A 23,280-nucleotide genomic window follows, 5' to 3' on the forward strand; every position below is an offset into this window, starting at 1 on the left:
CAGCCTTCCTCCAAGCAAATACTCTATGCAGGTGTTCCCATATGTATTTGAAGCTTTGCTTCAGCAGAACCTGGTTAGATCTTATGCATTACCAGAGAACAAGAGACAGGACTTGGAAACAACACGACCATTGCACGGCAAAAGCAGCACTGCATGATACCAACAGACCATTTTGACTCAGCCACGCAGAGATGGAGACATATTCTAGGGAGAGCTGAATACTTGTTTCTATTTCCCTTTCCTGCTTCCTCCTTGCGAAAATTAAAAGATGTCCTGTGGTCTTCATGTATGTATTTTTTCCTTTAGTTGCCAATTCCTGCCTTGCATCTCAGAAGTAACTCCATTTCAGCAATGCTTCACTGATTCCTGCAACCTTACTTCCGAGCAATACAGATCAGGGCCAAAATGCACTTTCTTGCTCTGAAAGTCAAATTTGGGTATTGAAGTCCAAGTGAACAATTCTCAAAAAGAGAGTCTAATCACACAGGCACATCCTTCTGCCAATAAAATTTCTGGTGGGCCTGTTGTTCTGTTGCCATGCATGCTACAACATTGGCTGAGCTAAGAACTCAGGTGCTTATCTCAGCCTTTGGCCCTTTGCAGTTAACAGCCTAGATATCCCTGCAGTCACGTTTTGCAAGCAGGCATGTTCACAGAGCACTGTGGATTGCATTAAACTCAGGACAACATGCAGCTGCACACCTATCACCAAGTGCCTAAGTCATTACTGATGACAACATGGAATATTGCTGTTAAATCAATATCATTTCCTCCAGTTTACAGCCCTTAAATTTACCTGTATGTTTCGTATGAAAGCTACTGTAACACGCTCTTCAAACTCGTTCACAGGAGTGTAGAGATTAAGTATTTTTACAATCTGTTGAAAACAAAAAAGGATTACAGACAGTCACGAGAAGTCCAACTTTTCCAGAATACAAAGCACGACTAACATTTTGTCTCGATACAGCCATGATAAAGCTCACATGAGACTACTGAGAAGTAGGAGCGGAAGAGCAAAACAGCACCATATTCAGTGCTGTGAACCAACCTGAAATCTGCACAGAACTGATGAAATACAACAGTAAAGGAAAACCTACTTGTAGAAAGTGAGATGTGATATGCTCTGCATATTGTAAGCTATGTTTATAAAAGTGCTTGTTTGCCCTAAGTGAATCTGTCCTACGAACCAGCACAAATATCATCTTGTGCTCCTTTGCCTGCTGAGAGGGTTAAGCCTTTACATACCCATCAAATTTCCTTATGACAACATTTGTAAACTCAGAATAAACTTGAACAACAGATTTATCTAGGGATATCCTTTGAGTTGGCCCATGGGGACTCAGGAAGATTCAGAGTAGGTGACTGCTTCCCAGTACATCTGATGTCACCTCCACAACACTTCTCCTGATCCAACACTCACTCCTCTTGCAAGTCCTCAACCTTCCCTATCACCACTCAGCCTCTGCCAATAACAGATTCAAGGTGTGGAGGGGGAGACACAGGAGAAAGGACCCACAAGAATCACTGGAGATCAGCTCACACCTCTCACTCCTCCCTTATTATGACATTATCAAAGAAATGGCATGCAAGCCAGCAGCAAAGAACAGGGGCTTCCTCCTGTTGGAATGAAGTCTAAAAGTTTAAGTCAGATACACTGACTGCAATTAATTGGTGCATTAAGACTGCGGTTCTCAATGTCCTGGCCCAAATGTGAATTCTTGCTGGGCATCCCACAAAACAAGACAGATGAGATCCTAGGAAAAGACAACAGGTGGGTTTGTGAACTGTAATAACATCTAAAATGTCTCACTTTTATGGCATAAAGTTGTCAGGGTTGGGCTTCAACTTTGACAGATTTACTGTGAAGCTCCAGCACCATCAGTGGCACCGCAAAACAGCGGCAGCCAACGATGACCACCTCAGAATGTTCAATAGTCTGAGTCTGTGCAATGAAGAAATGACACTGGGAGACCACTTTTTTTTCCTCCAATCCTTTAATCATCAGTACCTTGTGGTGTAAATTTCTGCCCTGCTCATGAAGCAAAGAGCTTTCTAAGCGTTTCCTGATGATAGGTCCAAAAGGAGCTTTCATGTGAAAGTCAGAAAACTCAGGGAAATAACAAATAAGGCATTTGCTAATAAGGCAAATGTTGGAAGGCAACCCAGAGGCCAGCAGTGAATCAGCTGTGAAACACTCTCCCCCTACAGATGTTTACAATATACTCAGGATGGGACTTGTCCATTTGTCTGAAAAATCAGTGTGCTAAAACGACGGTTACTTCACACAGGAGAATCAGACTGCTCAGCAGAACCGATGATTACTAAGAATAATTTCCAAGCATTTTTCCATGGTGACTGTCAGAACCTCACTAATCCCCAAGCAGGTGAAACATCCCTATGTGCCAGAAGAGTCACCAGTAAACCCTGCCGCTTCCCTTGAAGAAACACACGCCCTCCGGTCCCTACCTGCTGGGTAGTGAGTGAGGTACACAAGGAGCAGATGGCCTCAGCGTCCTCTGAGGTCTTCTTTTTCAGCTGCAGGAGTTGCGCTGCCTGAATCAAGGGCTCCAACGTCTGCGCTGCTCCGCTCTGCTGCAAGTTCTTCCCGCGCAGCCACTCCTCTAGCTGGCTTATGTTAAACCTGGATAAATAACATAAATAAAAGACATGAGCTGAGAGAGAATTCATAGCTTCTCAGAAACCATTTACTAGACTCTGTGTACGTTGCAGTGCTGGTATATGTTGCTTTTTTTTTTTGATGCATATTGGTGATACACATGGCATACAACAACCAGAGCAAAGCTTAAGACTCTTCAACTCAAAGCAAAAGTTAATGCTCTGTGTAACTTAGAATTAGGTGACCCAAGTAACAGTTGAACAGCACAAGGGATGTGACTTTCAACAGCATTCAGATACAATCAAATTTTTAAAAAAAAATCAATGAAAATTAAGCTTTTAACAAGCTTCTAAGGTGCTAAAAAAATTTGCAAGGTGCCCAAGTACCTCTGAAAATATCTTTCCATGCACAAAAATGCCTTTGTCCGTGCCCACTCTCAGACTCGAGAGAAACATGCAAAGGATCCACCATGGGAAGGGGAGAGGGAAGAGAAAGGAAAGTTTCAATCTTTTACAGCAAGTAGCAAATTGATAAATTTATGCCAGGGCTGGTAAATATCCATGACTCCTTTTTGGCAGGTTTGCACTAGCTTTCCTTGCACTAGTTCCTTTGGAACTGTAATTGTTATCGTTGCATTATATTATGACAGAGATGGAGCCGCATGGGCCCCTGACCCCAGCGCAGCCCATGGACGTCCACGCCTGTGCTTGCCTGGGACTTGTATGAGTCAGAGGGGCTTCATACAGCTGCAGGGATCTTCCTTTATGATCAACCTGAAGAACCCTGGACACGAAAACATTTGTTACTTTAAAAATAGTGGACGTTGCAGTGGGAGGCAGTAAGGAGACACAAACCTCCTTTCCAGGTCCCAACAAGCAACGCATCCTACATCACTTGGTGGAGGCTTTGGGCTCTACAAGCTTCCCTCTCAGGTGGGGCAAAGCGAGGTGCGGAAAGGCCCACCCCAGAGATAATTTCCATAGCGTGCGTTTAATCCATAAAGAGCACAGCAAATTGCATTGTACGCACATTGTGCAATGGAGAATAGCTTTAATTGCTGCTGCTTCTCCTTGCACTGCTGATGGCCACATCAGTTCTTGGTTTCAACCAGGTTTGCTGAACCCAAACAGTTCCTCTCCTTACTTACACTATTGCACTTTATTTTACTATTTTCCACAGCTTATACAACTAACGAAACTTGTCCTCGAGTGGGTACATCACTGCCTCAAGCCCCGGTCCCACCTTAGCTGCATGCCAGTACTCCACGAGCAGACGTCCTTCCGCAGCAGGAGGTTGTTGAGGGTGACTGCATTGATCATGTAGAAGAGCTGCTTGAAGACCTGCTGGATGATCTCTGGGTCCAGGCCCTGATCGCACATGATGCTGTAGAACGCATTCATCTGGCGGATGACCGCGTCCAAGCTGTACGAGCTGTCACTGTCTGCCATGCTGGAGGAGCGATTCCTGTAGCCCATTGGTTTCACGCCGGAAAGCCCCTGAATGCTCTCATTTTCCAGCATTGCAGACACTGAGACAGGAGGAAAACAGTGAGAAGAGAAAGCCTATTAATCACTAGAGGTAAGAAACTGCTTCTTCTGCACCGAATTTTGTGGGCTGTCATAAACATGGAGCAGTCTCAAAGTGGTACAACACGCTGGATGCTGGGCCATCTGAAAAGGGAATGGATCCATGAATTGACTCTCTTCCTTTTGCAACACATGCCTCTTGCCCAGTGTAGGCTTCTCCTTTGGGGAGAAGCATTGCTAGCACTCTACGAAGGTCTGAGAAACATCCAGAGCATCCAATTACAGGTGAAAATCCTCCTAAAGGCCAGGGTGCAGTCCACTTACCTATCATGGGCTGCAGTATGCCCTCTGCTATCTTAATGAGCTGCTGATAGATCTGGATGGAGAGATCGCTCAGCACCTGGCGGTACTCGGTCAGGTCGAAGTTTTTGAGACAGTGCTCATTCTGCTTAGCGGTGTTTTGTGTCATGAAACCCTACACAAGAGAAGATTAAAACAGCTGGCTTCACTATTTGTAGCCTGGTAAAATCACTGTATTAAAAAAATAAGCTTAGAGTATAACGCATCCAGATATGTTACTAATGTACATTCTTAGACTCTATTATAGAAAAAAAGAAAGGCTCATAAATCATCTCAGATTTATTTGGTGACTTTTTGTTAATTATTATGAGGGGTGCTTTTTTGAAGAAAAACGTCATTAAGCAGTAAGCCTTTCATGTAAACTTTAGCAAGGAGAAATACATCTGTATTAATTGCAGTATATATCTGAAACAGCAAATGACTTGTCAGTCCCCTGAGAAACCCTTGGTTATCATTTCGTTTATCCCTGTGCATCAGAATTATCTGCCAGTAACCCCAAATATTTCAGTCAGAGATTAAGGTTTCAGAAAAGGAAAACTAAACACTCTCCCCTCCCATTAAAAAAGAGAAACATTCTGTGCTAACCACATGCTATTGTTTTTGACAACTTTTTAAAGTGATTTGATTTGAAGCCCATAAATCTTCCCCAGTAGCTGTTTTTTTCCCTGCCTTTAGCTGAAAAAGCAGCTGATCTCTGATCCTGCAAACGGCTGCTGCAGCCCTCAATTCTGGGCTCCTGCATTAAGGGCTTGAGCCATTTTTGCTTACAGAGGCAAGTGTGACATCGCTTAAATCTGTAATTAGCACAGGCACTTTAATTGCTTGTTCCCAGAGCAGCCTTCCCAATTTCGTGTCAAAATGAGAGCTGTGCTACTACTTTTTTTGTTTGCTGACTAGCAAAATGCAAAAATACGACATGTACGTTTTGAGTTGCCTTCTGAATTTCTCACTTCTCCCGACAAGTAAAAAGAGTAAAAAATTTGTGTTTTTCTTTTAAACTTATTTTCTTAAAAATCAGCTGGATTTCAAACCAAAGGAAAGCATATTTTGGAAACTACTCAGCTCAGAATGATTACCTCCCCCTCTGTTTTTGGGCAAAATTATCAAACCAGTTTGTAAATAGGTGGTTCAGCTGACACTACATGACCATGGCAAACAATGTGAGATTTAAGGGTTCTCCCCCGCCTGCTGGTGTTCTGGGAACGAGTCTCTTTAAATGCAATGCTGCTATCCAGGCAGAGGAGGGCGAACAGCAGCTTAACAATTACTAAATCTTATCTAAATTATTATTTTTTTTAATTTGGAACTTGGAAGTACAGCAGAGTTTTTACAAACCGAGCATTATCTTGTGAATGATCTGAGTAGTTATTTTGATTCCAAGACAACTTTGCTTTAAATTCTCAGTTCTTCGTTATTCTTAAAGCTCGATTGTTCAGTATATCTCACACTAATCAAGAGTAAATGAGAAACTACATAATTTGGCTCTGTTACAAATTTTAATACCAATGCCAATGATTATTCAGAATAAAATTGCAGGATTTAGAAACGCTTTTCTTCTGGGTAATGAAAGGCTGCGGAATCCACTGAAACCAAGGGAACAGCCTTCGAAAGTAGCCTACCAGAAGGTATTTCCCTGCTCAGACAAATCAAGCTGCACGACTGGCCTTAACAATCAAAATACTGCTAGTACCAGTCAGAACAAATTGTGCGTAATGCTATAAGGGTCCCGTTTTCCACTCTCAAATGTCTTGTCACCATGCTATGTCTCATGAGCCTCTCTGTTAGAGCTCCTTGTTATATCCAAACAAAAAAAAGGAGGAGAGTCACAAAACAGCCCACATCAGAGCCAGAGCCGAGCCAGGAGCCCAGGAGAACAACGCTAGCCCAGAGCAAATGTCCTAGAAGAATGCAAAAACACTGAAGTTTCTCACCGCATCTCCGCTATATTGCTTTAAGCAGTGCAGGAGGCGACATGTGTTAGCCAGCCAAAACGACGTCATCTGAAAGTCCTCGTTGTGTTTCTGCAGGAGCAAAATGAAATGCATGAGAGCCCTCTTTGGTGGGGGAAGGTGGCACATGAAGACAAAACAGTTTCAAATTTCCCCCCTTGGCACACGAAGCGCTCTCTCCGTGAACGGCAAATGTTGCTGAGAATATTCGCTTTTTGTTCTTTGTAAACAATTTTTTCATCTAACTGCTTGTAAGTCCAAATAGCACTATCTTCATTGCTCAGATAACCTTTTTCTTTTTGAATAAAGTACAGCAGTAAAAGCAGTTTAAGTGATACTTCTTGCTACGGCAGTAGTGCTCTTCTCTAGGCTTAAGTTTGTTATACATTTATACTACCCATATCTGAACATGTGTCATCTCCTTCATCTCCTGTGTCAAATCAGGCAGCTAAGCCAGCATTAACAAGGTCTGGGATTTATTCCCGGCTCTGCACTGGCCTGGTGGGCAAGTCATCCCCTTGTTCTTCTTAAGAGAAGCAAGGCAAGGGATTGGGTTTGAAAATCCCTTTGAGAGCTCAATATCAAACACTTTGACCTGGTCATACCCATCTTGCACTTTCCTCAAGTCAGAGGAAATTTGCACCCACCTTCAATACTTTCTTGATGCCGTTGATGGTGGAGGTGAGCAAGGAGTGCACTTTCTGGTCATCGTTGACGTAGTCCGCGTGCCTGATGCACATGTAGAGGATGTAGGCAGGGAGGCAAGGAACGGTGGCAGACACCGTCTGGGGCTTCAGATCTAGAAGTTTAATAAAACACAACCTAAATTTGTCAGCTGTCTGCAGGAAATGCCCCCAGGCAAGATCCCGGCTCCGGGAAAGCTGAGATTCGAGCTCCACAACATGGCCACGGACCCGGAGGCATGATGGCAGGATGGACAGACAACCTGCCAGAGCCAGCCAAAGGCAGAGGACACAGCATTGGGGTTTAAGAGGGCAGCACCGTTTTTACAGAGGTTGGTGACAACTGTGGGTAGTCAGTGGAGCTACATTTTTACCCGATGAATGCCTACCCAAGCAGCACACAGATCATCTTGGAAAAAACTCCCTGAAGCTCTAGGGGATGCTTTGAGCAGGTAGTAAAAAAAAAATAACGCTAAATTCACCACTTAGTGAATCATTCTTTCTCTCAAGATACCGAATCTGGACAGTTCCTGCAGGAATTTGCAACCTCTAAGGCTAAAAGAAGAACCCATCTGATCTGGGGACCATAGTGACGGGCTAGCACTGTTCCTGGACCACTCGTTAGATCCCTGCAGGCTCTGCTAGGATTAGAAAGATGGTAAATACTAACACTTAGCCAGAGAAGTATGGCAATATCTAACAGTGTGGAAAGAGGGGGACACTGGCAGCAATTCTGATCAAACCTTCCAGTGCAAGATTGCTCAGGAGTTTATAATGTACTGCAGCTACCATCAAACATCTCATAAAGCAACTCATAAAACAAACTGCCTTTGTTCCACTGCTGTGCAAGACCCCCGAGGGTTCACCCTTTATTATCCCCTTTTATTATCTACCTGCGGCAGCGGATAAAGGAGAGATGGCAGATAACTATGTTTATTTTCCATCCTTCCTTGCGGCACCTGACTGCTGCAAGGCTTAAGCTCCTGCAGGTATAATGTACTTTGCAATCATTATATGGGCATTCGAGATTTCGGAAGTGGGCAGTCCAAATTCCTGTATCACGCAGACTCCAGTAATCACCACCAGAAAAAGGAAAATCATCGATTGCAATCCCTCAGGTTTTACAAGTCATTGATGGAACAAACCTAGCACAGGTGAACTGCACAGAGATAAGGCAATTTCAAATAAAGCAAACAGAAGCAATGAGCTTAAAAATCGTTTTAACTTTTGGTAGCACTGTGTTTTTAATCAGGAATTCCTCCTGCACAACACACCAGCTCATTTTGTAGTGCACAGCTCCAGAGGAGGTGGAGGATTTCATACCCGCGCAAGTAGGTGTACTACCTTGTTTAGACATTCACCAGCTGTCAAACACTAGAGGTGGAAGACACCTCAGAACAGGCTTCAGTAAATGCTCCAGAGCAAAAAAATCCCATCTCTAGGGACAGAATTCAAGTCTTCACTAAACACCTAAACCTCTGGATTCAGAAAATAAAAATTATAAATACCCAATTAGGCTATAGCTTACAAACTCGTAAGCGGTACATTTGTCCAATCAGCCATGGAAGAGCAGAGGCAAGAGCAGCAGTAGAAACAGAGGGCTGTCTATACAAAATGCTGTAGAATGAGGAATTAAGGAGCTCCCAAGCTCCCAAACCCTGGGAGCCAGCATTTGGGTTGCACTGGCGGAAGGAGGCCACAGCAACACGCCACGCTTCTGCTTTTCGTGATTGCAGCAGTTCTCCCAAAAGTGCTTATGCACAATTTTCAAGCATTTGCCAGCTCATGGCATTAGCTGAGTCCTGCTAGGACTTTAAACCAGAGCGATTACAGTTTGCCTATTTTGAGATCTAAAGCCTCATAAAACTCTCCTAGTTGAGTTTCCAGTTTATAACTTCCCTGTGGCAAGGGCACAAGGCACGAGACATGGCGGCAAAGCAAGCTGCGAACCTGTGATGAGGTTTCGCACAAGAAGTGGCTCGTCCTCTTTGTAATATTCCAGCATTCCCTGGAAATCTTTCTCCTTCCTCTGGACGGCAACCTGCCGGTTGAGCTCGTGCCGCCTCCTCTCCGTCTGTACCGTCACTTGGGACGCTGCAAAGAGACGAGATGAAATGTTACAGCTGGTGATTGAGAGCCATTTCTAATGCCTCTCATACCAGGCCTGTTGAAATCCGTGAGCCTTAGACCAGGCACCAGGTGAATTTGTTATACAGAAGTTCAATAAAGTCCTCAGCTTTGGACAGACCTTTTAAAAAATAAGTATTGAATTCCAAGCCAACTGTAGTTCTGGCTCTGAATAAAATAACGAATGTAAAAGTCAGACCTACGGAACCAAAGATGAAGCAATTTTCTTTTTCTAAGGAACCCCAGGCTACAGCTGGAAGGTGCTAATCCTAGGGGAATCTTTTTAGTGCACCATTTTCATGGTGGAGAAAAAAAAAACTAGTCTATGAAAAAATACCTATGTAACACAGCTTATGGCTAGCTGTGAAGCCAAACTAAAAAGTATCATGGCACGCTATTGAGCACTGTGCTTGCATAAAATTTTAATAAAATGGAAAACGATGAGATTCAAATGCAAGTACTGCAGTAACATCAGCCTGATGCATGCAAATTACAGTGACAAAGACCAGCTGTGCTAGCTGTGGAAATCCTCCATTCATTCAACTTAATTTCACTTAATGTCTGGTTTTCAGAAATTAGCTCATGAGAATTGAGTTCTGTGGTTAATCATTGTTTCAACAGAGAAAGAGAAGCTGTTTTTATGTAACACAGATGTCTTGTTTGAGGTGTTTTCTCATCGAGCATGAGTTGTTTTTTTTAAATGAAAAAAAGCCCACTAAGTGTCTTTAATCCCCACAAATTCCCAGAACACAGGTTCCTAGTAGCGAAGAGTCTTCTCTTAATCTCTGCTGGGGTCACAGCACTGACTGCACTGAGAGCGCAAAGGCATCTTCAACACCATCTGGACCCTGGCACATCCCAGGCAAGCGCCTGCCTTCCACCCTCACTTCCCTGGATCCTCCTGCACATTTAAGTGGTCACGCTAACAAGCTAAAAGAGGCTCCGGACTTCTGGTCTGGATTTTGAATTTGTCCCTATCTGATTAAAGACTCCAGCAGAATTCAGGGATATTTCTTCCCAATTAGGGGAATACACCCAATAATATACATCCAATAATTCCAGGTTAGGGCAATAACAGGGATATGGTTGTACTTGTTCATAGGCAGCCTAAGCACCACTTGTGGGCTTCAGCTGGACTTTCAGATCTCTTCTCTCATTTAAACTGGTATGTCTTACTGTAAGTTTCCATTTCCACCAGCAGCTACCCAATTTGCTTGTCCATATTTCACAAGTAGAGGCCAGACTGTACATACTGACTATGTGATCCTAAATGGCTAAAAAAAAATAAAATAAAATCTAAAGATCCTCCAAGAAAGATGAGAAGAACAGATGAGTTGCATAAAATTTGAGGTCCAGGTGGAGTCAAGAAAACAACATATACTTAGACCGAAAAAATCACAAGCACAGTGACTCTAGAGCAATGACCAGCAATCACTGGGAGCGGGAGTAAAAGCTTTGAGCAGAAATCTGCAGTTCTCTGAGGCTGGCCAAAGAAGCAAAACAGGAATGCTGTTGCCCTGCTCCCAATGTCCAACAAAAGCAAAGTCACCTTCAAAATCTTGGACCTTCTTCATGTAAATCTTTAGCTGCTTCTTCAGCTTCTTTTCATTCTTTTCCAGCTTTTCCAGCAATTCTTTGAGATCCTAGAAAACAGAAGATTTAATAGGTTAAAAAAAAACAAAAACACACACGCACACACAGACCCTCAAGGTGGGCTAGTCAAGCAGGACTAACCTACTTCCCACAGGGACAATAGGATAAACAACCCATCAAGCTCTTTCCAAGCATGGTTAGAGAGGAAGGACACCAGCAGCTTTTTAAAGTGGATTTCTCCAGGATGTTATTTTAAAGAGTAGGTCACCCTGCTTTCTCCAGCAGTGACCTTCTGCTCCAGAAATGAAGGTAGGGAGCCATGTGTTGAGCAAGTAAATGTCCTCCTTCCCTGTGATGTGAGCAGGAATGGAGCTCCCCTCAGGTGCTCAGGTCCTTCTTGACTCTTTATAAAGGTCTCCCAACTCCTCCACGTTAAGGAGTGAAGCTAGTGAAGCGCAGCAAAAACACCATATATGAACTATACATCCAATCTGGCTTCCCTTGAAGTCAGTGGCAAAACTTCCATCGACTTCTATAGGGCTACGTAAGAGCCATCTTGTTCTCCGTCAGCTCTACAGGATTTCTTGGTGCTATAAATCAAGTCCCTTTGCTAGGGTGGAAAATTAACTGCACAGAAGAGCAATACAAAGCAAAGACCGTTCAGTTCTGCTGAAAGATGCACTTCTGACACGACAGGAAGAGACACAAATCGACTCTCCTCCCTCAGCAGTTTAAAGTTCACTCTGAGTGACCATTATTACAAGGCCTCCACAGCTGCTGTACAGTAGGCAGTTATGCACAACATACCACCCCAGGCATTTCATTCCTGCCCATTATTTATACTTAAACAGCTCCAACGCTATTTAGACAAAAAAATAAAGTTGAGAAAGGCAAGCAGTCCTCACCCCAATTTAGGAGAGGTCAGTGTTCACTTTGGACAAGGCACACACATTCAGGAGGTGAGAAGAGGGAAAACAAACTTATGATCATTCAGATCAGTTTCCAGAGGGGGACAGGGCCTCCCCCCCCACCAATTAATGCAAGTAAATATGTGCAAAGCCCCAAGGCCCTCATTCTCCCCTTTGTTTCCTATCTCCTCTCTATCAACCCTTGTTTTCAATTTCTTAGGATGCAAAGGACAGTGGTTTTCACTGCAGTCTCTTACCAGATTTTCATTGGTGAGGCGCGTAATTTCTTGCTGAAGACCAAACTCCACCTGGGCCTCTGGAGACAGCTGCAGGGTCTGCAAGAAGGCCTGCTGCTGTTTCTCCATCTCTTCTTTCATTGCCTCTACTTGGTTTTTCAGAGTTTCGACCTCCTCCTCATGCTCTCTTCGCTGGTCCTGGAGCTGCGCTTCCAGCAACCTGAGGAAAAGCCCACTCAGTGATTTTGGTACCGCGGCGGTAACTACCCCTTTTGAGTCCAGATCGTTCAAAGTCACCTAACTTGCGCTATGTCCCCGTGGGAGCGAACGGATCTCCCAGTGACCAATATAAACACAGGGGCACTGTGGCTGTTATTGCAATTTTAGCCTATTATTTGCAGTACTAGAGATTAAACCATGAACGGGACCGCAAACATGCTCCAGACAGGCCCCTAAAGGCAAGCGCCTTGGAGTGGCTCCCAGGACAGCCCAGACTCCAACCCGGCCCAACATGCCCAATGCAGAATGTGGCAACGTGAGTTCAGAGGGGAGCTGAGACCACAAGCGTGCACAAAAGTCTTTACAATTGGAAAGTTAGACGACTGGTCAATCAATAAAAACGGTCACTAATCATTCTCTTAAGTCTCATCTTCCGCCTTGCTCGATAATCCAAAAGAGAAGAATTCCTCTGATATGAGAAGCATCTTAACTTCCTTAAGTCCTAAAAGAAAAGCAAGCTTATCAAGGGGAGTACGTAAGATTAAAGATTCTGTCTGGCGTGATCGACATATTGCCCAGCACTCGGGCAGGCATCTGAACCTTGCCCGGCTTCTTATCTGTACACACTTTGGGAAGGGGTAGGAAGAGAAACTTGTGAGACTTCCTTTAAGGTTTGCCAAATACTTTTGAAAGAAGAGATATGTAATTTGAAGCTCCCCCCGTCCGCCTTCATCAGAGGTGGAAGGGAAAAAAACAAAATCCAGAAACTCCTGTCTTTCTGCAGCTATATCACAGATTTGGGTCACTTTACTTTTCCCTTTAGTAAGGAGCAGATGCAGGGCAGGTTCCAAGACCAAGACCTGCAGGTTTTTCAAAAGCTCAGCTCACACAGGGCCATTGTTCCTCTGCTCTGGCCCCTTTTAAATGTCAGCTCTTGCGAACTGAACTATATGTAATGCAAGCTGCTCCTCTGGGTTACACTGCCACAGGCTTCGTTTGCTGTTGCTGGGAGTTTGTAGGAGGGTGGACGCTGAAACCCTTCGCTCCTAGTTGTTTGTACATCTATTATTTCTTTATCTTTGTTTAAAAAAAAAAAAAAGGGATATACATGTATACCTCCACTGTCTTTCATCACCTACCTGAAGGAACATGCAAGAGGGAGCTTTGCTCAGCTCAAGCCTACCAGCTCCATAGTCACTGCTGACTTCACCAGGTATCTTCAGCAGTGGGAAAAAAATACTTGTGCTGCCATATGCACACACTAACACCATGATAGTGGTGAGTACAGAAGTCACTAAACCAGCCATTCCCCCACTTTTCCACAGGTACCCCGTCTTTCTGGGACCTCCAGGGGATGATACATGGATCACGTGAAATCCCTTCTCCTCTTGGGAGCTACCAGCAAGGCATTCAGTTACTGTATTATCATTTCCTAAATCAGTTGCTCAGAAATCAGGCGATTTAACCAGCTATTTTAAATTTAGGAGAGAGAATAGCAAGGAAATTCTAATGAGAACCTGCCCCATGCTCTGCTCTGTATTAACCCTGACTGCGGCTGTTTGGGGATGCCCGGGTTACGCAGGCAGGCTGGTTTGCGGTGGGTGGATGGGCAGCAAAACAAACACTGGAAATTGGGAACCCTTAAGAAAGCTCCAAACTTTGCACCCACAAACAGAGAGGAGTACTCCAGGCTCTCAGCCAGCTCCTTAATGGAAAGGTTGTTGCCTCCTGTACGTATCCACACTATCGGGGGTGCTGATAAACTCTGGCACTGGACGCAACCGCAATGCTCAAGGAGAGAAACTCCAACATCGATACCTTGCTATAGGGCCCAGGATGTGCCTCGACCCCTTAGTGGTAGGAGCTGGGAAAAAGCTACAGCTCTTCTAGTCCCACTGGTAAATTCATGCCTGTGAACTAGTTTCCTGCCAGCAACAATTCCTTTTTTTTTTTTTTTTTTCCCTTTTTTGACAAAGTGCATCAAAGAATGTTTGCTTTTATGGAAGATTTCTGGATTAAAACTGTCAATCATTTTCTAGTTGGGGTCTTTTGTTTCTTTGTTTGTTTGTTTTACTTTTAAAAGATCGAAATAACCCAACCTCCTTCCCATTTTCCAGCAAAAGATACAAATGGATATTTTCTAACTATAAAAACAAGGACCATAATGCATTCAGCCTCATAATCATGTTGTCAGGAGTTATGTTCTTAGCAGGGCTGGAAAATGCAGGCCCACCATGAAACAAAGTATTAAGTACTTACTTTTCATTTTAATTCTTCATGTGGTTTCCGATTACTATGAGCAACCCTCAGAAAAACATGTTTCTTCTATAAACTTGGGTTCCTACCTTCCAATAAATGAATCATCCCTGTTATTTTGCCTGCCATTTTCTGATTTTAGTTTGATCCCTCCAGCTTTAGACTACCTTATGCAATAGATTATTTTAACTTCTCCTCTCCATAGTGTCTTTAATCAGCTGATTTCACAGCCTTTACAAAAATCATGGCTATGGAGCCTCATCATTCCCCTGCAGGCAGGGCACTGACCCATTACCAGAAGAAACAGTGGAAGCAGGAGTAGGATCAGGAGTGCCCGGTTCCTCACCCCTTGCTGTAATCTCCACTTGCATTCATTAGCTTGCAGATGTGAGACCCTCCCAGAAGCACCACCACTCCCAGGAGGCCCCAGAGAAGTGGATGCTGCCACGGCACATCCTGCTGCGTTATTTGCCCACAGGATCAGCGTGTAGGAAGGGCTGTGCAAGGAAGGCACCAGGCGGCCACTGCTCACCTCCCTTCTTGCTTTTCGGCAACGACCGTTTAGGAGCGCGTGACCCCAGGGAGCATGCAAGGTGGGCAAGGACACAGCACGAGCCCGGGGAGCCAGCTCCTGACATGTTCACAAATGGGAGAAAAGGCTTTAGGGAGATCCTCTATCCTTGTGCCATTAGAAAAAAAAGGTGTCTAAAATTAATTTCTGCGCTTCCTAGTGATTACAGCTTCCCATCAATGTAAAGTCATTCCTGCTGTATCACAGGCTGCAGTGACAACAGACATAAGCAGCAATGGTCAACTGGAATTGCAACAACCCCTCTGAAAAATCAGGAGGCTTTCAATTCTTCCCCTTCGGATAACCCCCCTCCAGCTCTGCCATAGATGACAGCAGCTCGACAGCAAAGGAAGAGAAAGAATACACAAAAGGGGTAGGTGAAGAGGGGAAAGGAGAGAGGAAACGGTGGGGGAAAAAAAGTGTTTGACCTGGCAACTTGCTTTAAGCCTTGATAAGCCAAGCCGAGCTCTCCATCTTCATTGAGATAACCCCAGTCCTCAGTCTTGCTAGAAGTAAAGGACAGAAAAAGGAAAGAAGAGGACAGAGAAAGACAAAAGGTCAATTGCAACAGAAAGGGGAAAAGTACAGAACTCTTATTGCATTCATTTTTTTTAAAGCAAACTTTCATTGCATTATATTTTCTTTTCCACCATGCTAAATGAGATGAGAAGAACCACGGCCAGTTAATGAGGCCCTGGTTGTGCCTCTGGGTCCCCCTCTGGGGACTCGTGGAGGCTTCTCCTCCCTCCACAGCAATGACATTGCTGCACCAGGCACTTCGGCAGCCCTTTCCTTACTGCTGCCGACAGAGGAACACCACGTTGGAAGGGACATTCAAGTTGGAAGGAACCTTTGGAGATCACCTAGTCCAACTTCCTACTCTAAGCAGGTCTAGAAGAGATGCTGTGAATCAAGATTCTCAAGATCTTTCTGTTTTTACTGAAAAGCCCAACTTTGGGGACCAGAACTTGAGTTTTCATTTCTATACGGCCAAATTGTTTCTCATAAGAAAAAGTTTAGAAGACATACTACCTAACTCAAAACTACATTAAAGTCTTGTGCTTAAAAACCAGGGAGGAGAAGTGAGGAGCAAGAGTAATAAGTGAGAGAACAGAAGTTGGAACAAGGGGTAGGGAAGAGGTAAAATGAAAAATGTAGAGAGCGCGAGACTGAACCGCAGTATTACGACTGAGGAATAACATTAAGGCCCTAGGGAAAGACCTGGCTAAGAGGGCAAATCTTCCTAGGGGAGGGGCACCTCATGCAGTTCAGGGAGAGTGCAAAACCCTTCAGAACAACCCAGTCTGTGAGAGGAATAAGCTACACTGGCAAAAACACGTATCTGTGGGACATCTGTGTCTGCATTAAGACTCTGGCTAGCATCAATATATCAGAGGAATCTATTTTTTCTCATTCCTCCCAGTACATTTCTCATGGTTTCACCTTGTCCTGTCTTAAACAACCCACCGTAAGTGGGTACTTTACCCCTTTCTCTTCCAGACCTCCTTCAGTCTAGCAGGTCTCACTGATAGGACGTTTTTCTGATCGCGTGAAGGACAAGTTTAGCTATTTCCTTCCTTCGGCCCCAGCTTCCACTGCTCTAAAATCAATTCTCTCTGACTCTGCATCAATAGAAGGTTTCCTTGATCATCAAGTCAAACACATGAGAGCATTTCCTCCAAACAATCTTCAATCCAAAACAGCCTTTGATACTTTTTTCCTTAAATTCTTTCAGACCCATGTAAGATCCAATCTCCTTCATATCCCCCTAGGCCGAAAAGTGCCCAGAAAATTCTCCTCTCACCTCAGCAGCAGGTATTTCATTTTAACACTCTTTTTCAAATTATGAAAGGCAGGGAACTCATTTATCTTCTTTAATGAGGTGTTGAGCACTTCACAAGTGAATGAAGTGAGTTGGTCAACCTGACCAGGAACACTTGCTACAGCAACATTTTCCTTGACTTCAATTTGCTTTTGAAAGTCTTTACTTTTTCTTTTTTTTTTTCCCTTTTGGAAATAAGGAAAAAAAAAAAAAAGAACTCACTTAATATATCATTAAACTTCCAGAGAGAAAAAAGCCAAACTCAGATGCATCTCTTGTTTCAAAAGGAGGTGTAGCAGATGCCATTCCCTTGCATGGAAAGCTCTGCACATTTAAGTGGAAAAACATGCATGAGCTTTCTCCTACAAATTTTCACAAGAGGAAAGTGCTGAGCATGCTGCTCCTAAACTGCATGCTTCAGGCCTGGCTCCGTCTTTGGGGCAGCTCTGTAGGCGTTATTTACTGAAGTGATTTCCAGATTAATTTTGTTTGGTTGGCTCCGGCTCCTTCATGCCTTTCCCATCTGCCAAGCCAATGCTTCTGTCCCATGCACCCCACTTCAGCACCTCAGTTGCACGTCACTCAAGCAGGGTCCGGTTTCTTGGAAACGGCATATATCAGTATAGCCCAGTATAATGCAGAATGGCAATGAAATCAAGAAAAATAATTCCAAAGTGCATATTTAGATTTTTAGAAAAACTCAAGCGAAACATCTGGGCCTGGGGCAAACACACACTCTGAGGCTGGCAGAGGCCAACAGAAGTCATGTATTCCCTTCTAGCCTGAATGACAAGCCTTAGCCTTTGAATCCACGCTTGCTAGTATAAATGGACATAATTGGCATGAATCAATCCCAGATCGGGTTTATAAGAGGGGTTTTGAGATGACACAGCACTGCCACGAAAGGACCCCGGCACTCAAGAGGGTGGTCCCGACTGCAGAAAGCCCAGTACCTCCTGGCCATCCTAGAGTCTGAGCATGCGAGTTCCCAACACTCGCAAACATTTCAGGCGCCAACACTTCGAGAATCAATCTGTTAAAGTCCTATTGACAGATCTGGGGAAAAATCTTATCTTCACCCATATGCAGCAGGTTTCTAAAAAGATCTGCAGGCTGATATACACAGGGGCTAGGCTTACTGGACTGGTTTGGGTCAATTTGTTAATCAGGTCCTGTTTTGTTTCAGACAATCTTAACAAAACATGTATTTAGACCCTGAAAAACAAACAAAACCCCCAGGATGGGTCTTTGCCATTTATTACAAATTAGTAACCCGGGAATTCTCACCAGATGAGCAGCATTTTAAAGAGACACGTTTTCCTTTGAAAAATAGTTTTCCTTCCTTTTTGAATCATATGTTTTATGGTCAACGAGGAAATCAACTCAAGGGGGTGCCATTATACTAAGGGAAATAAGCATTTAATCTGTATTCCTCAAAATGGAAATCATCTAGATTCTCTACTCCTAGAAGTTCAAATTGACCAACTCATTAAGGCTAATAAGGCTTTCTCCCCCCCCCCCCCCCCCCCCGGCGTGCTCCCTCCCAGGACAGCAGCTGGTGACCTGCACTGCAGTCCGCTCTCTCCTGGAAAAGGGAGAGAAATTCCCGTCCCAAATGCCTCCCCTCGTCCTTTGTGCATCCATATGGAAGTAGCTTAAAGGAGAGGCATGCATACCAAAATCCCAGAAATGTTAATTTTAGCATGGTAAAATAATTACCATCTCTTAATAAAAGATAAAGGGCATTTCATCTGAAAATGCAGATATGCTTTTTTTTAATTAAATGGAAAACTAATGCACACTGCAGATTAGCTATACCACAGAGTGGGAAGCAGCGATAAGAACAGAGGTATTCGTAAGCAGAGGTATGAGCCCTTGCACGTGAAGGCCTCTTCCAGCTGCAGAAGATACCTGCATGCGAAGTTGGTGCCGGCCATTGGCTTTGCACCAGGGCCGCGGGCAAGAAGCGCCAGCAGAAACCAGCCACCAATTCTGCAGAACTCCCTTCAGGGTCATCACAAAACTTAATTTCAAACATTAAGCCTGATGTGCTTTGAGCTCTCCGCTTAGGTCACCACCCGGTCTTTTGGAAGCTCTACGTTTCATAAAAATGTCATGATCGCAACAAGTCTGAAAGAAAGATTCTGAGAACTAGAACAGAGAACAACGCTCACTTGGTTTCACAGTCAGTTATTGAAGCAGAAAATTAGCTGGAAGTTAAACTTGATGCTTTGTCCCTCCATCTCCTTGCAGTTGAAAGTCAGCAGGAAAAAAGAAAAAAAAAAAGCAGAGCTCACTGCATTTATATGGGGCTGCTTTTAATTCCAGCTCCCCCTTGACCTGGTGTCAAAGGACTTTCCCCAGGACCAGGGAGGAGGACAGGATGTGCTACGGGGGTAGTATTTTTCCCCTGATTTCCTCATGTCCTACTTAAAAGATCTGGATCATATGCAAGTATGAAGTGAAGAAAGGGCAGCTTCCCAACGGGATAAAGCCAGGCTCCATCCCCAGCCTAAGTGGCTGGGGCATGAGAACATCAACCTAGGAGCACCTCTTCAGACACTGGGTTCCTCCCCTTCAATCCTGCTTTTGGGCTATTAACAGGGTGGTTCTGTTAATCCCACGGGTTTATCAAATTGGGCACACTTTGAAGGCCATACACCTTTGTTTTGAAACCACCCGTAGAGAGAGAGGTACCAGGACGAAGAGATATGGGAGCGCTCCTTGTCATACCAGTAGGAGAAAAAGCCGCTCTTGCTTGTAAATCCCACTTCAGAATTTACAGTCCTACTAGAAAAGCTTTCCCTTAAAATATTTAGTAATTAAAAGATTAAAACAAGAAAGTGGTTTTATTTCTCACGCTGGCATGTCTAGGTAAAGAAGCTGCCTATGTACAGAATGCAAATTTGTGCTGGAAGGGGAGGGAACATTAATTTATACCCGCAAATATAATAACCCACCTTCCCCCAGCATTTGTTTCCACCTGTTTTATTGCCATTGGTTCCAGCCTACAGTTTATAAAGCGACCCAATATACAAACAACCGCCCAGGAAACCATATAAAGGGGAAGCCGGTGGTGATTAACAAGCCATTGGACAACTCATGGCAGAAAACTGCCATTTTTCCAGCCAAGGGCCGTTTGAGAGGCAAGCAAGAGCTGAATATTCCCGGGGCGAGTGAGGGGAGGAAATCGGATATTGCACCTGGAGACTACAAATCTCTCAAATCTCCTCAAGAGGCCAAAAAAATGCAAAGGCCTGATTGCGTGAAGCTTTTAAACTGCAGCTCGCTCCCGCATTTGCAGGGAAAGAGAGCTGTAGTCTGTTGGAAAATTAGATCACTTTAGCGTGTTTGATGATTTCTGCATTTGATTCCATCCGCACTGTAGAAGTTGCTAAATAAAAGCCTCCAAAAACAGAGCTGCTACAGAGCGACCCGAGTCTCCTTGGCAGGCTGAGTGTCAGCAGCCAATACGCGTTCCAGTGCGGCCAACGACTGATTACTGCTAGGGACCAATGCTACAATCCGTATATACAAGTGGGAAATACATCCAATGGCCACAAATTGTATTAAAAAAAAAAAGCTGGCAATACTATTGTTATTATATGTATGCTACTATATATAATACTACATATAAAATACTATATATGTATATGTGTGTGTGTGTGTGTGTGTGTGTGTATATATATATATATATATATATATAAAAAAATTATCTTCTGCAACTAGTTTACAAACCTCTCTCAGTAGAAGCCACAACAGTTACATCTTTTTACTACCTTGCTGAAGGCCAAGTGCTTAGGAAAAAAGCCTCACACGTCTATATTTGTCAAATATGCAGGGAGAGAATTGGAGATGAACATTCAATTTCCTTGCACTAAAACAAACATTTGCTTTACATATTACCTTGCTGCTTACTCCATATAATTTTGTCCTCTCACAAGATTATTACTTTTTTATTTCTCCTTCGCCCAGATAGCTGCAAGGATTGATTTTATGTCCAGCAATGTAAACCCACTGTTATTACAAGGACAGATGCGTGTCTGCAATATCAACTCTCAACTATGGGAAACCTGTGATCAAAAGGATGTTCTTGGCTCTCAGTTTAAATGCAAGAAAACCAGTGACATGAGTGTTACTAGAGACTACAGAGCGTTAAACAGAGCTGCTTTCCCTCGCTTCGCGGCACGATCCCTGCCTTTGCTCTCCCCCAGTACAAAAGTAAAAATCCAGTTTTGCTCACGTCAGCACTGGCGTTTCCGCCTGACCAGGACCTCCCCTGCCTTGGTGATGCACAGGCCCAAAGACGAGGGCACTGCACCCACGATGAGGTCTGGATCTCGGTCCCAGCTTTACGGCCCATCCTTGAGCCAAGGTCCTGAACAGACTCCAGCAACTGATAACAGCCCTCAATATCTTTTTAAATTTTTGACTGCATCCCGTCTCTCATGGTTTGATCACCCCCTCCCCGTGCTCCCCGGCCACACTTACCGGTTCGTCTCGCACATCCCTTGGTAAGCCTCAATCGCATCCTCTTGATCCACATGCTTGTCGCTGTTGGGCCAGCTGGCATGGGTGTTGATGTTTGTTTCCTAAATTTAACACGCAAAACACAGCAACGTGAACTCCTGCACATCTCTCCATGACTTTCCAAGCTCCTGATACTAAACACCTCCCAACCACACTCAACAGAGCCTCCCTGGGGCACCCACCAGGCTGCAGAGTTTCTAGGGATTCAGAAGCATGGAGATACGGCAGAGGTTAGCAGATGGAGGAAGGGTGCAGTGAGCCTGGGACAGAGATAAGGGTGATGTGGGGCCTGAATTATCAAACACACCAAAACTTCAGAGAAAGGTAGGACAGTGAATTAAGAAGCCCAAGTGAGAGTTTCGGAAAATACGTCCTTTGGTCAGGACAGCCTTTCTAAACAAAAAAGCCCTCACACAAATGTGATGGGCCAAGCTCTCTTCTTGTCTCCATGCCAGCAGAGACACATCTGATCCGCACCAGCATCATGTGAGCAGAATATGGTCCAGAAACTCTTTTTCACTATCACATTTCCTTGCAGAATAAGGTAGCTGTCACAAAACATCACCTGGACCAACTCAGACAACCACACCTTGATGGAGACAACCATACCTGGGACGTACCTCAGAGAGCCATACCTGGGATGAAGAATTTTTTCCTTGGTCTGGGCTGGCTAGGCTTTGCCAGTGGTGTCAAACACCTAGCACTACAGACCACCAAGGGTCCTGGACTGTCTGAAATGAAGTCACGGACCACAGCTCATCCAGAGGATGGGCCTCCTACATCCCCTGGACCTATCCTGATGCCCAGGGCCTACCAAAGCAGAAACATCATCGCTAAGGCAGGCAGTGAATTCCCAGAGACAAGAGTAAGAAAGGGGGCGGGAGGAGACCCTCTCAATTACCATATTTTTGCCTGTCTCCTTTTGCTGGGCCGCGTTCATAATCTGCGTCCTCAGGATAAGAACCTCTTCTTTCCGCACTTCCAGCTCTTCGTTGGCCGATTTCAGCTGGTTCAGCAAGAGATTGTAACTGTCCTGGATGTCATTGGAGGAATTGTTCTGGGTCGCCCGCTCTGCAATAGCCTTCCTCAGTTCGTTCAGTTCGTTTTTCAGTTTCTTGTTCTCCGATTCCAGTTCTTGCCTCTGGAAAATACCAAGCCGTTACCCTGTGGAAATAAACTGTCCCATCCATTTCCGTTATGCCTCTAATGTAACTCAATTACCGATGAACAGAGCTGACTGAGCAGCTCATGCCAAGATGAGGATTTTGCTATCAGTCCGGTCCAGAAATGATTTTTGCAGCTTCCCTCACCTCGGTTCATATCAGGCTGCCATCAGAAGCCCATTGCCATTTAATAATAATGCTACAGAAGTGACATATAGGAGAATTCTTACTTGTTGATGCTATTTCTAAACACAAAGTATTTAGAGAGCCTGAACACGTTTGTTTCTTTTCCATCCTTTTTCCTTCTCAATCAAGGAAAAAATCTCATGACATTTAACCCATTCTTGCTCTTCATTAGATAAGCCGGGAGACTTGATTTTATGCAGCACTTCCTCCTGGCTCATTTCCAGTTAGGTGAGCTCTGAATTCCCACCACGGTTTATCTAGCAGGCCTTGTTGTAATTCTCCACCCGTGCAACATTTGGAGCCGGAGGATTTTCTCACCCTGACTTGTCAGCCGCTGGCAGTTGACAGACAGGGTCAACGCCGTACCAGTTTTTATGCCAGTCCACTTCTCTCAAATAGCGATGCACGAGCATTGCCGTTTTTGCTGAGATGACCCAAGCTCTGATTTGCTTTTGCATGACCGTGGAAGACAGGATTAATGAAGTTTGACAGCTAAAATCACCCGGACGGCTGCTCTGCCTTCCCTGCAGGCCC

General features: G+C 44.3%; 1 protein-coding gene across 2 annotated transcripts in view; it reads right to left on the bottom strand.

Moving 5' to 3' along the window:
• Positions 1 to 23,280, bottom strand: part of LOC138064629 (unconventional myosin-Vb-like) — a 135,607-nt gene that overhangs the window by 2,591 nt on the left and 109,736 nt on the right. The window contains exons 28-39 of one of the 2 annotated variants that reach the window (XM_068928073.1): positions 22,299 to 22,538; positions 21,359 to 21,459; positions 15,474 to 15,551; positions 12,021 to 12,219; positions 10,812 to 10,905; positions 9,086 to 9,229; positions 7,100 to 7,251; positions 6,435 to 6,524; positions 4,468 to 4,618; positions 3,860 to 4,145; positions 2,467 to 2,641; positions 797 to 877 (exon numbers count right to left, since the gene is read on the bottom strand). In XM_068928073.1, the coding sequence (XP_068784174.1) occupies positions 797 to 877; positions 2,467 to 2,641; positions 3,860 to 4,145; positions 4,468 to 4,618; positions 6,435 to 6,524; positions 7,100 to 7,251; positions 9,086 to 9,229; positions 10,812 to 10,905; positions 12,021 to 12,219; positions 15,474 to 15,551; positions 21,359 to 21,459; positions 22,299 to 22,538 (1,791 nt within the window). The remainder of the gene's footprint in view (positions 1 to 796; positions 878 to 2,466; positions 2,642 to 3,859; positions 4,146 to 4,467; positions 4,619 to 6,434; positions 6,525 to 7,099; positions 7,252 to 9,085; positions 9,230 to 10,811; positions 10,906 to 12,020; positions 12,220 to 15,473; positions 15,552 to 21,358; positions 21,460 to 22,298; positions 22,539 to 23,280) is intronic. The other variant, XM_068928074.1, reaches the window with a different exon arrangement.

This window comes from Struthio camelus, chromosome Z, assembly GCF_040807025.1.
Source record: "Struthio camelus isolate bStrCam1 chromosome Z, bStrCam1.hap1, whole genome shotgun sequence".
Classification (NCBI taxonomy): Eukaryota; Metazoa; Chordata; class Aves; order Struthioniformes; family Struthionidae; genus Struthio; species Struthio camelus.